The 14,188-nt window shown below is 41.2% G+C and overlaps 1 protein-coding gene across 12 annotated transcripts in view; it reads left to right on the plus strand.

Annotated features, from left to right (window-relative positions):
* Enox1 (ecto-NOX disulfide-thiol exchanger 1) overlaps positions 1-14,188 on the plus strand; it is a 531,696-nt gene that overhangs the window by 459,462 nt on the left and 58,046 nt on the right. For all 12 annotated transcript variants that reach the window (XM_047554196.1, XM_047554188.1, XM_047554186.1 and 9 more), the window contains 2 exons: positions 1,594-1,701; positions 5,795-5,851. In XM_047554196.1, coding sequence (XP_047410152.1) covers positions 1,594-1,701; positions 5,795-5,851 — 165 coding nt within the window. The remainder of the gene's footprint in view (positions 1-1,593; positions 1,702-5,794; positions 5,852-14,188) is intronic.

The raw sequence follows: 14,188 nt of genomic DNA on the forward strand, positions 1-14,188 counted from the left end.
TTCATTTCCCTCATTTTGAAAGGAGGATTAAAGATTGGATTTTAAATTCTCTACCATAAAGTAAAAATTAATTCAGCATCAGCTAAAATCAGAGCACCCAACCCTCTTGGGCTGTTCTGGGATGAGTCGTGAATGAGAATGAAGGAACAGGGTCATCCCCCACGGTGCAGACACAGTGGTTGTAGGCACTTGTCACTGTGCCAAAGGACAACAGGGGCTCCCTAGCTGCTGTACTTTAATCTTTGATGCATGAATTAAATCACACAGACTCTTAAGGGATCCACTGTGGGCACTGTGATCCCCTCATGTGATGATGGTATGGACGGGTGGTAGAATGGGAGGTGCTGGGCTTTGGAGAGATTGTATGGAAATAACTGTTTATGACAAAGAAACCAAAGTATGTTATCAAACCTATACACAGTACCCAAGTAATGATCAGCACCAGCAAGCCCCACGGAAAGCACAGTGTGTCTTCTGAGCACTTGCTACCCCACAAATTCCCCAAACCCAGTAGTTTTGAAGATTTAATTTAATCCTTCCAGTTGGTAGGCTTAAACATGAGAAATCCAGTGCCAGTGTTTCTTCAGGCTCTTATAGTTAGGAACTGGCCAGGCAACTCCACAGCCAGCTTGTCAAGACCCTGGAGAAGCAGCCTGGATGTGGGAGACAGGTCCCTGGGTGGCAGGAATACACCAACACGTTCACACATCATCAATGCAGCATTTGTTATGTATGGCAGCAGGAAAAGTGCTCTTTGTCTTTTCAAATGGGTCCTTTGTTGTCTTGAAACTTTGAACAGACATAGCTGTTTTCTGGGGCCTGTTTTGAAGCTTTTGAATATATTCTTCTGCCTATGTGTATTTTAACATAGAGCCATGTCCCAGAGAGTCAGTGCAGGACAGCACTGGGCTTTTGGCAGACAGGGCAAGCCTTCATATGAGTTACAGTTGATAGGGCAAGAAGAGCTCAAGGCTTACAAAAATCCCTTCTGTGGCCTGCTTAAAAATAGCAGTGTAGGCCATAGCTTAGTGTTTTGACAGCTTATATCAGCAGTTTTCTTGGCTGATATATTGATTGCAGTTTGGACTTCAGTCCTGCTGATCTAATAAAACATCACCATCATAACAGAGAAAATAAAAGGATCTTTTGTGGTCCCTGCCACTTGGTGAAGTAGCTCTCCAAAGCTACTATGTACCTAGCTGTACTGTTTTATGTAAAATGAAGAAAAATTGGACCAGTTGACCGATTACATTTTTACTGGTCTTTAGTTTCTTCATCCACCAGCATGTTGCTTACTAACACAACTCAACATATTTTTACAAATATGCATTTGTTCAGAGAAATATAGTGGTACCTTCACAAATTCTAAAATGAGTTTCATGCATGAATAACACAAACAGCCTAATAGTGCATCCAAGATGGAGATAGTCCTAACATAAAGTGGGGGGAAACACATGTCCAAAAAGTCAACCAATGTCTGGATGAATATCTAAGACATGTACAAATCTCCTTGTCATTCTGAGGATATTTTGAGTATCTTGCATTCACTCAGTCTTCTATCCTAATTATGCTAAATATTCTTTAACTTTACAGCAACTGCTGACCATCCAGGAAGAGTTAAACAACAAAAAGTCAGAACTGGAACAAGCAAAGGAAGAGCAGTCCCACACACAAGCATTACTAAAAGTCCTCCAGGAACAAGTAAGTGAACAAGAACATGCTCTGATTGACACATCAAATCAAACATCCCCGGCACAAACACCCTAGCACACCACTTCCACAGGCATGACTGAGGTCATCTGTGGAGTAATTAGCTATACCCTGTCAATCCTACTGGCAACTTCGCTTTGTGGAATTTGTCACTCTCAACTTCTCTGTCCCCACCCTGCATTTACTTAGCTTCCCCAAGCCCACCCTCATTGTGTAAATATTTCTTCCAGAAGACAAATGAATTTTGATGAAGTTTTAAAATAATGGCAGTGCAGATACATTTCAAAGTAAGCAGCTAGCTTCCTCGTAAGTCTAATAGTGAGGAAAATGTATTTAGCATAACCCATGATATTTCTGCAGACTTATGAGTAAGAAGAACTGATTCATAGCAACATTAAAAAAGTTTCTTCCCCGTCTGCATCAGGGCACTTATCTGACCACGACAAGCAACAAATCTTTCATATGAAGTTTGTAAATCCGATCCTTTCATTCTGGCTTTCCTTGATATGAAAGTGTGGCCTAACATTGATAGGTGGATGGAAAATATTGTCTTACTACAGGTTAAGATGGATCACACCACAGGCAGCAGAGTGAAATCTAAGTCTCACTGTCTGTACTGGAGGAGCCAGGAGAGTCCTTGAGATGCTTTCTGATTTCTGGCCTTCACTTGCTGCCAACAGAGTAATGATTGGTAATTAGGAGGGAAAAAAAAATTAACAGACAGTATTAACCTCAACTCTCCATAGTCAAATGTAGGTTGCTTTAAATTTTTCATTCACACATAGTGGTTTATGAGAAGATTATTTTAGAAAATATGAAGCAGAGAGAGTATGGCCCTAGTCAGCTGGGACTCTGTCATTTTTGAAGAGATTTTTATATTTTCAATGATTTGGGGTATATATTTTTTTTCAAGAAAGCAAAGATATTAGATAGTTTATAAACTTTTAGAGCTATGGAGGAAAGTGTTTTATAAAAGTAGTGGTTATCTTTATTGAATAATAAAGACTCAATAACTTATACTGAGTCTGAATCTATATAATTTCAGATATGTTAGACTGAACTAAAAATTTTACTCTAGTCAACTAAATTCATAATGACATGGTCTAAATTCAAATCAATGTCTACCCCACCTTGATATTACTATAAGACTCTGGCAAAACGGAACTGATTTGGTCCAAATTTGCTCCAGGACAGATAGTCATAACTTTAGGCTTTCATTATTTTCTGCTTTCTCTACTAATTTTGTTTTTTTAAAAGATAGTTTTAACTGAGATGGGGAGGGGTGAATTTCTCTTTTCTCTCAATGTCTGAAATCCTTTATTTTGATTTGAAGTCCAAACCCCAGTTATGAAAATAGATTCTGAGTTGTGCAGAAATTATCAATGTAGTCTTGTTAGGGCATGCATTTTCAAAGAGCAAAGTGCCTACCAGGCATTGGTGGAATATCACATCTCACTTTCCATGACTTAAATTTAAAAAAAGAGAATGTTAAGAGAATTCAGAACAACTAAACTCCTGAAAGACCTAGAAAATGCAACTGAGAAGAAAGCGTTTTACATCTGCAGTATTAATTTAAATGCAAGGGCCCTTTTCAAGCAAAGTCACCAAGAATACCTAAGTCTCAGGAGCCAGTGAGACACAGAATCCAAAGGCATTTGAACATTATTGCCAATACCAAGCTATTTGCCTGAGAGTCCCTCGCCTACTGCCCCTTCTCTGCCTTTCAGAAGGTGGCATGCAATGTACATGGAATCCCCCTGCAACCAGCCACCCACCTACAGGCTGAGAAATGCACCCCTCACCTCCACCAGCATTGCTTTATGAGGCTTGCTTTGGATCTGTGTAAGTTCACTGTGAGTTTAGGTATGGCTTTATAAATGGGCACATACACAGAAAAAGATAAACCCCACCTGAAGACTGGATTTTTCTATTTGATGCAACTGCTACTTGTTGGGAATCCTGACCAGAAAGACAAGATCTTGAGGGCAGACCCTCCCACTGCTGACTCCTCACCCGTCAGGGAAAGTCAGATCACTCTCTGTGCCCTAGACCTTACTGTGTGCTGAAATGCAGGTTGCTTAGGCCCCTCTAGCCCCACAGACTCCTGCCTTTCTTCTCCTTGACAATGATGGACACATTCTACATCCAGAGTTTGTTCATTAACCTAAAACCTATCGGGTAAGATGTTCAGCTAAAGAGAGCAGCAGAGTGACTGATAGCAGTGGACAGGAAGTAGAAGAGAGAGTGGGTGGCATCCAAAGGGAGGACAGTTGGAGGATAACATGGACTAGGGAAGAAGGAGTTTTTTTAAAAGGGAGAAAGAGACCAACTAGCATTTTTTTGCAGGTAAATAAACATGTAGAAGGTGGAAAGGTGGAACAGACTTTAACAAATAGTCATTTATTTCTGCTGCAGACGAACAGAACCACCTTCTGAGCAATCCCCACTCCAACTCACAAAAACACAAGATTTGGGACCAAATGTGAAATGAGCAGAGGAATGTTAAAGAGGAAGAAGATGAGGAAACCTTAAGCTAGAAGAACTAGGTTTTTTGTTTGTTTTTGAAACCAGGGATTGAATCCATAGACACTTAACCACTGAGCCACATTCCCCAGCCCTTTAAATTTTTTTAGTTTGAGACAGGCTCTCACTAAGTTGCTGAGGCTGGCTTTGAACTTGCGATCCTCTTGCCTCAGCCTCCCAAGCCACTGAAATTATAGGCATGCACCACAGCACCAAGCAAGCAGAGCTAATTTTTAAAGTCCTTTTGTGCATTATAGGAATAGTGTGGAGCACCCTTTTCTAATTCCTGTGTATGGGTTGTATTTGTTATGCATAGAACATCCAAGATGTAGCCCTAAAGATGAGTGGGCAAATTCTTTTTTCCCTTAAGCCAATTGGTGTGCCAATGAGCCAAAGAGCCTTGGCCCCATAATCAGCTGCCCCATCCTCAAATTCTGCATGACAAATTCTTCATGCCACTTTGGCAAAACCCCTCTGTTGGCCTGGAGGGCATGTGGCTTTCTTGCTGAGAGTTTAAGATTGCCTTGAAAAAAAAATAAATAAATAAAGATGCCTTCATTTTAATACACACAAATAGCCAGAAAGAACCTATGTTCTGAATCAAACACATTGGTGGTATATGCAAATTTATTTTCTTTCAGTTTTTTTTTTTTTCTTTTTGTGGTGCTGGGGATTGAACCCAGGGCCTTGTGCTTGCAAGACAAGCACTCACTCTACCAACTGAGCTATCTTCCCAGTCCTCTTTCAGATTTTAAGTATTTATTTCCCACCATGAATAGGTCAGGAGGAAGTGATGGCAAACAGTCGCAAGGCTCACTTACTCTTTTTCTTTGCTCTCTGCCTCCAAAGGCCCGCTTCGTGTCAGAATAGGATAAAATGCCAATTACAGGTTTCCTGAAGTCTCCTGATAACTGATTACTCTTAAGCCTTCTGAGAGAGAGGAGTATTTTCAAATGTTCACAAGTTAAAAATCTCATTTAAGAAATAGCTTTTCTTTGAATGCTCCAGTGGCCAAGGAGATGTCTTCCCAATTCTTCCTCTACTAAAAGAAGCAAACTGTCTTCTCCAGTTAGGCCTCCAGAGGTGATGTCATTCATTCAAATATGTACTCGAGGAAGACATGTACAGTCGCACTGCAGCATGTTCAAATGACTGAGAAATCCATCATTCACAAATAATCGTTAGTATAACATCATTTAGCTGGTGGCAACTTGCAAACACTGCAGGGTTTAAATTAATAGCAATCCAACTAGGAAATGAAATCATTTATTATTCTTAAGAACCAATTTTATACATTTTATGCCTATGGAACTGCTTTCTAATCTTATTATTTAAAAAAATAAGGACCAAGTCCCATTTACTTTTTTGCCAGCCCTCAAGTTTCATAAAATATTGGTCTCAAACTGGTTTCTATAAGACTCATTAGAATTATGTGCTCCATCTGTTTCTCCTCTTTCTTTATACAATGCAACCTCAGATAAATCAGAGTTAACAAGATGATATATGTACTTAACCGTTATGCTTGCATATTCATTTTTTGTTCTTCTTTAAAAATTTGCAGTTAAAAGGTACGAAGGAATTGGTAGAGACCAATGGCCACAGCCATGAGGATGCAAATGTAAGTACCACAGTTCTGGTATTTGCTCTTTTCACTGGATGTCAGTTGAACCCATAGAGATATGGTCCTTTATTTATTACATAAAGGAAATCAGAAGCTCTGCCTCTCAGTAGCTTAACATTATCATATAGGCTTTGGCAATGAAGTGTGGGAGATAGGCACTGTTGTTGTTTGCTTAGTGTACCACATGCCAATTTAAAAGTACTTGAACTAATCCCCACCATCAAAAATTCTAATCTATCTGAATTTGTTTGAGCCCTTTATTTTTCCAAAGCTATAAAGTGATGATGTGTTGGGAGGGAAAATGGAATGTGTCCCAATTGGGTAATAAGTTGCGCATATCATGTAGAGTTACTAAGTTTGCCTGCCAATGAAGATGGTAATTAAATGATTGACATGCTGAAGCGGTCTCGGAACACCCTCCTTCCCCCAGAATAACCCTTGAAATTGTACTTCTCTTCTGTTTCTGATCCAAAACAGTAACAGGATGCATCCATCTTTTTAATAGAACATGAGGTATAATGGTGCAAGATCCCAGTTAGCACCATTACTTTCTTCCTTAGTGTTCCCTGAGTATCTGATGGCCAGAAAAGAGAATTGTATTCTTCACACCTTGGAAACTCTTTAGTCTCAGATGGAGAATTACACCTTGTAGATCATTGTCTCTCCACATACTCGGTCATTTGGTTTTTGTCTTTTTTCAGATCTCTCAGATATCTGTATGTATTTGATGAGCCTCATCACAGAAAATGCTTACTAAGCAGTTCTTTTCACATAACACAGAATCAGACATGGTAATGAATGCCTGATTAAGCTACAGCTTGGAGAAATTATATATTTCATGTTCTCTCTTGTTTTAATTATATACGGCAGAGAACCTAATAACCAGAGCATCAAAAAAAAAAAAAAATCCCTCTTTGTAAGTGCTGTTCCAGCCCAATGGATGTGTACTCCAGGATGCTTAATGAGGACCACTGTGCTCCTGGTCCCCTTGCTGAGTTCCCTGGGAAGGGGCAGGGAGTCCAAAGAGGCATTAAGTATGTTGTCTGCCCTCAAGAAACTTAAACTCAAGCTAAGGAGTCAAGGAACACTTGACAATGTACGGGAGGTGACGTATCCAGGAAGGTGAGGCAGCTGTGACAGGGTGTGATTTGAAATCCAGACTTTGCTGCTTATTAATTAATTGCATTAGTTTCCCAATTAACCTCTCTGAGCTCCATTTTCCTCATTTGTAAAAAGAGTGACAAAGCTTCCCTAAAAGAACTTATCATGATGTGTAATGAGCTAAGAGCTAAATCAGTGAAAGTCTTAAGGTGTCATGACTGTTTCTTTGTGCTGGATAATCAAGAAAAGCTTCCAGAGTCTGTGGGACCTGGTTTGGACTTGACTGACAGACAGAATGACAAGTGACAGGAACCCTGTTCACATAGCTCTCCCCACTTACAACATTGTAGCATATGTAGAGTCTGCCTTCCTACTGCCATAGTTCTTCACCCACCTCCCTGCCCTAGAATCCCTCTCTACTATTCTGTGTTCCAGGAACATGCTGCTGTCACATTCACATCCTAAACTTTTATATCCACTCCACTTAGGGCCAGTCCCTCTGTGCCGCTCAAGGAAATTGCTATCTAACCAGTAACCCAGACAAAGTGGCAGTGTGCATCAGTTTCCTCATCTGTATAAAATGGGCCTATTTCCTGCCTTTCCTTTTCTAAGGCATCTTGTGAGAAGCAAATGAGGTAACAGATGTGGGAGTGCTTTGTAACCACGAGCTTCTGAGTAAGAAGGCCCTTTTCTTGAGAAATGTCAAAAGTCATTTATTATTAAATAATAAGGGTGGAGGGAAGGGAGATCATCTTTAAGATCTTAGAGGAAAGTTTCCACATTTTAATAATACTTCTCTAGGATAGAAGAAATGACCATCAAGAGATGAGGTTCCAGCCAGGGATGTGGAGGAGTGGCCCCTGACCAAGGGAGGTGTCAGAGCCTGACAGTCCTTGCCAGTCACTATTGCCGTCCCTTCCCCACTGGGCAGAGAACAGGCTAATTTTTCTAGATTGTCAAGTGGTTTCCCAGTAGTTGGATCATGCAATTTTCCTTTTCTTTCTTTCCTGTAATTTTGTCTCCTTTTGGAATTTTCCCTAGTACTTCCTCTAAGATTATGTGAGAACAGAGAAGTAATAAGAAAAAAGAAAATCAGTTATTTGGGTCACGCATCAGAGGTTTTAGCAAAACACTTTGTGAAGACATTTTTTAATGTCTGAAATGAAGTCTCCATTTCATCTGGAGTTTCCACCAGGCCTATGGTGATTGAAAAAACAAAGCTTTCAAATCAGAATAAGGGTTTGCATCCATGTGATCACTGACTAGCTATTTGACCCTTCTGAACTTCACCTTCCTTTTGTGTGAAGGGAAGCGTGGACATAAACACCTGGCCTGGAGCGTGCACCAACTGGTGTGGATTCCCTCTTCATGCCTCAGTGGTATTTAATGTAGCAGGCAGGGCGAATTTTAATGCAGCTCATGAGGTTTAAAGCCTCTAGCCCAGAGGCTGTTTACTAAGACATATGGATTTTTTTTTACTATAATTATTCACATCTAGAGGCAGGAATTTTACACATTATCATTTATTAATAATAATTAAACAGTGGACTGGTGCCAGCTAAGCTGGGTATTCTTGTGAGAGTTGACAGTTGCTTTTTAAAAACAGTATATCTTATTTCTTTTTTAAAAAAAATATATTTGAAGTTTGCATATTATAGAGAAGAATTGCAGAGGCAAAGAAAAATAATTTTGTATATGATTCAGAGATAACCACTCACATATCATTTTAGATTTTTCCCTCTGGTCATGGATGTGTACATCATGGGAAAAATCTATAAACAAATGAATAATTAAATGTTATTATATCATCTATTTTGTACCTTTTTGATTTCTCATTGTATCATAAATATTATTCTTCCCACCAAAGGTTCCTTGAAGATGTGATTCTTAATGGCTGTATAATGTAGATATGGAATAATGGAACCCTGTGCCTATGTATTAGGCATTTACTGGGCACTACTGAATCTGACCAATGCCTGGCTCTGCATTCTTGAGGTTTCAAAGTAGATCCACCCTTAGAAAGCACTCCCTTCCATGTTATAAGACTTTCTATTAGGTCCTACCCAGGTGGAAGGTGTTCTAGAAGCTAATTTAAAACCCTTACTGCCAGAAACCAAAGGCACCTGCAAAGGCCTGGTTCTCCAAGAGGATTTGCACAGTTCAGACTGACACTGATTTTCAATAGTTATTTTTCTTTTTATTTAGAAATGGCTATATTAATAACAGATGATCAGTCCAAACTTTTACACATACCCACATTTAAAACTAGCCTTCAACATGACTTCTTTAGCTATGTCAGTTAGTCAACACCCCAGTTTCTCTTCTAGAAAGCAAAACTGTAAATTTCCTTTTGATTTCTCTCTGGAGCTATCTCCTAATCCCTAGGACCCCCAAATAACTAGCCTGGTCCATGTCAATTATGTGTAATAGATACCAAACTTTTAAATTAAAAAAAAAATCTGTTCTCATCTTGCATCTTTTTAAATGACCTTCCCAGCAGCAGTACTATCCATGACTCTAATGTGCATGTTAAGAGATTAAATGGGGGGACAGGGAATGGGAAGTAGCAGGTGTGAAAGAAAGGGTCAGCTGAAGCCTACAGTGTACAGAACCCCTGGGTCTCAAAGGTTTCTGTGCACATCCCTCCTGCACCCTTGTTGCTGGGATAGGAAAGCTGCCACCCCACATCCCTCATTTACAGGATCTAGGTTCCCACACGGTGGAGCGAGGTGAAGAAATCATTTGCAATCTGTTTAATGGGTGACACCAACGGTTTCCACTGTCAAACAGAACACCCTCCCACCCAACAATAAAACAAAAGCACAAAAGGAAAAAGACTTCTCAGTTTTTCACGTTGTCTCCTTAAGAAGGTAAATCCTCAGCGCTGTCTTTAAATCTGTCAGAGTAAAGGTGTTAGGATCGTGTGGAAGAGATACTGTGTGAGGAACATTCTTCAAGTTTAGCACACCATGGCCAAAAGCCACCGTTAACCGTGTATTTTAATGATGTATATGAGGAAGCCTCCGCAGGTGCCCTTTGCCCAATTTCAGAGCAGCTTTCATCTTTGAGTCAGGCAAGGCAAGAGGTGAGAACGCGTACTGCGTGTTAAGCAAGGGGACACTGAACACCTCCAATGGGAAGTGGGACCGCATTCTCAAAGCGAGAGAGCAACTCCGGCTCCATCCTTCCTTCCATAACCACTTGCTGCCTGGCCTGAGGGGCCCCAGTCTTGAACTGGAAGAATAATAAGACACTTAACGATAGTGCACCCTACCCATCCCACCAGCACCAACAAAGTCCCAGTGAGGACTGACCAGCAGACATCATTCCCTGGGGCCGGATATGCCACAGTCCTTCATCTTCCACTCAACTCTCTCCTCAGAGCCTTCTCATCGTCTCACACTGACCCAGCTTTACAGAACCCTTAGTCTATTCCCATGCTACCTGCCATCCCTCTCTTATTCATTAAACCCACAAATACTCATGGAGGGAGGCAGAAGAGTGCAGGGGTGAAGCACAAATCTGGGCACTAAGCAGTTGCAGTCCTGACTGGCTCTGCCACCTCTTGTCCCAGTGACCCTGAGCAATACACCAAACTCCTGCATCGCTGTTCCCTTCACCTCCCAGGTGAAGATAAAATCAGAACTCCCTCCTAGGGTTATTGTGAGCACTGCCTCACGGTGCAGACGTGACCATTGTACTGGGTATTATTACTCAAGCCTTGTACACTGGACACTGATTCAGTTTGGGAGACCTATTCAGTGAGTGTTAAACATGTGGTCCCTGCCCCCCACCATGGAGCCAACTCCTTGTCTTCATGCCCTGCCCTTAACAAATGCAATTGTCCATTCGTTATCTTTTTTTCAGATTAGTATCACTGTGGCAATGATGTGTTCAAGGTAACTCTGGAAGCAAAACCTTTCTTGGAAGATTGGCTCCCTGGGGGAGGGGGGCGCCTGATGAGCGTGGGGCACAATGAATGCTACATAGGGAGCTTTACGACCCTTGGAAAACTCAACTGGTAAATCATTAGCCACTCTGTCCCTCCTTCAGGGAGAGATGGACCCACAGATATAGATGGCTGAGGTCACCCTTGTTCTCTAGGTACCTGAAATCAAGAAGATGGACTTCTCGTGGACTAGTATTTCTTCTACCCTGTAATTTATGCTCCTGTTCACATGTCAAATGCTCACACCCAGAATTAACCTCTCCCTCTTGAAGCAGCTCCTGTAATATCACTGATTTCCTCTGGACAATGCTGCCTTCCTACCCCTTCACCACCACCTTTACCCCCCATAGCTGTCTTCTTTCAGCTGCTTCATCACATTTTCTGCTGTTGTTGTGAAACCAGTAATTTCACCCAAGAAACCACACACACACACACACACACACACACACACACACACATCCCAACCCAGTACCCTTGAGTAAATTGGTAACTAGAAGGGACCCCATGGTACACCCCACTCCCAGCACATACAGAGCTCCAAGGAGGGATGAGAGAGGGAACGGTCAAGGCTGGGCAGAGCTGGCTCCCCAAGGAGCACCCTTCCAGTCAGCACTCAAGAGAAATTTCTTGCCCAAATACCTCAGCCAGGCTGGGGTTTGACCTTTCCGTCAGGATGGGAGTTGGTGTACCTGCTGGGCTGAGACTGGATCTGGGGCATGGAAACAGGATTAGCCCATGTTTAATGACACTGACCAATTAGTTTAGAGGAGCGAAAATTCCTTTTTCCCCCAGGCCAGGTTAGAAAATAACAGAGAAGGAAATATCAATTTCAGCACCATGTGAAAGAGTCAGACATGGACATGGATGCCTGTATAGGTAAGACCAAGATCTGAACTAAAGTTATCCATTTTGAAGACAGAATGTACTTCCCCAGATAGGTTCATGGTCATCCTGCCTGATAAAGCAAATACAGCCATTTAGAATGGAAGGTTGGCACTTTTATAGAATCAGTACACATACATATAAATACCAAATACTCTTATCTTCAAAGTGTTGTTTTCTTTTGGGGGAAAATTTGAAAGTACAGAGGAAAAAAAAAGAAAAAAAAATCACCTGCAATCTTCTCAGAAATTAGTGTTTATATTCCTTTGTATTTTCTTCCTTTTTGTCTCTATACATGCATATTCATTTTTTACCAGATTTACAGCATATCATATGGACAATTTTACAGCCTATATTTTTTCTTTAAAAATCATGAGCATTCCCCCATGGTATTAAATATGTTTTCTTAATATGATTTTTAATGACTGCCTAATATTTCATGCTACAGATGTGCTCTACTTTATTTTATCATCTCTGCTGTGAGACTTTAAAATACTATTTGTTTTTGCTGTCATGGATAGTGTGCAGCGAATGTGCTGTAACAATGTATTGGTTAATTCATTCATCATTTAAGCACTTTATAAATGGAGAAGCTTTTGTGCTTGGTTGGAATTTAGGGATAGAGGGAAATCTGCTGATTCTTTAAAAAGATTAAAGCTCAGCTCCTACATGGTAAGTGATGAAATAAATAGCCCATAATAATGTCTGTATATTACCTCAAAGAGGCATGCTGAGTGCCTCAACATGAGAGGAAAATATCTCTCAAGCATATTTGCACTTTAAAGAGAAAGGAAAATGGTAGATACTTCATAAATAATTTAGATGAAGGTTACTCAGATGTGATATTTGGGGGTCTTGTGCTGTGAACTATCTGTCAGTCTTCTTTATAGCCTAGGGACATAGAGCCTTCTGTGTGGATCTCAGACCAAAACTAATGGAATCAGGCCACCACCCCGGTGAGATTTGTCCACCCTCTCCAGAATAAGTAAGATTGAGAAGAGCGACTGAAAAAAAAAAGTTACATATCAGTAACCTGTAAGCTCCAAACGTACAACTGGGACGTGAATGTAAGAAAAACCATTCTAAAGTCGAATTAACCTAGAGCGCTCCCTCACAGCATTCCTGCCTCTCGTGCATTGACAGCAGCTGACACCTGACCAGAACTGAGTGGAGGATTGTTCAGTAGTATTTATGAATAGGGACGGGAGCGCACAAGATGGACAGAAGCAGAAGTTTGCTCTAGTGCCTTGCAGAGACTGTGGGGGCTACCTTTACTCCAGCATCTTCAGTCCCTCCAATATAGTGCCAGGACCAGCAGTCTGAAATAGCAAGGGGTTGATGACCAGCAGGTAAACATCATTTCTTTTCAGCTCTGTATGTAACTCAGGAGGCAAAGGGCTTCCTAGAAGTCTGTTTGTATTGTTTAGAATATTAAATGCTTCATAGTGATTTTCATACCCCTCAGTTTCTGCTAACCACAGGAAACCAGGAAGAGAGGTGTGAAATGTACCAGCCATGCTGGATCTGGAGCTGGCTCCACTTGCCACCCTGACTGTGTTCTCCAAGGACTCGCTGCTCAGCACTGCCCAGCTTTCCTAAGATGGCTATGTAATGCCACAGAGGGTGGTCTTCTGTTTTTCAATACACATCTCCATACTTCATTCATCACACTGCCCATAACTCACTGGACTGTGGGATTTGCTTGAGAAAATATGTAGGGAAATTACATAGGGAAAAAAAAAGATGCAAAGATAGAAAGAAAAAAGGGCAGGGAAGACCAGGACAGGAAGAATTGCCTATCATGTCACTCTCTGCTGCCCACTAGCCCTTCTGGATCAGCCCTGGCAAGCATCATAGCAGTGACTTCCACCATCAAATGACCCCCTGCCAACTCTAGCAAGAGAGTGTGTTTGTGGCTGAATGTATAGCCACACTTCACAAAAAGTTGAAACAAAAGTTAGACTCTTAAATGCAAGTCACAAAGCTTGGGCGTCAGTCTGCAAGTAAAATTATTGGTGGGTTTCCTGGATGAAACTGCACAACTTGGAATTGGAAATAAACATACCTAAATTTGTGCACAGCTAAATGAAGTACATCCTAATCCCTCTAGCCTTAAAACTTCTCCAGCTTGGCTGGAGACTCCCCTCTCCAGGACCTGACCCTCCTCTTAGCCCAGGTGTAAGTGCATGGCCACCAGCTGAGGCTTCACATGCCTTCCTTCTTGGTCTTTCCAGCCTTCTGGACACTTTACTCAAACCTCCAAGAAGGTTGCAACCCTTACACCAGTGGCTCTAAATCTAACTTAAATATAGCAAAATTCCAGAACATCAGCAAACTGCGCCTCAATGTCAATGAAATCCCCTCCAGGTGTTCCTAATTTGGGAGAGCAAAAGTTGAATTTA

The sequence above is a fragment of the Sciurus carolinensis genome, chromosome 5 (genome assembly GCF_902686445.1).
Source record: "Sciurus carolinensis chromosome 5, mSciCar1.2, whole genome shotgun sequence".
Classification (NCBI taxonomy): domain Eukaryota; kingdom Metazoa; phylum Chordata; class Mammalia; order Rodentia; family Sciuridae; genus Sciurus; species Sciurus carolinensis.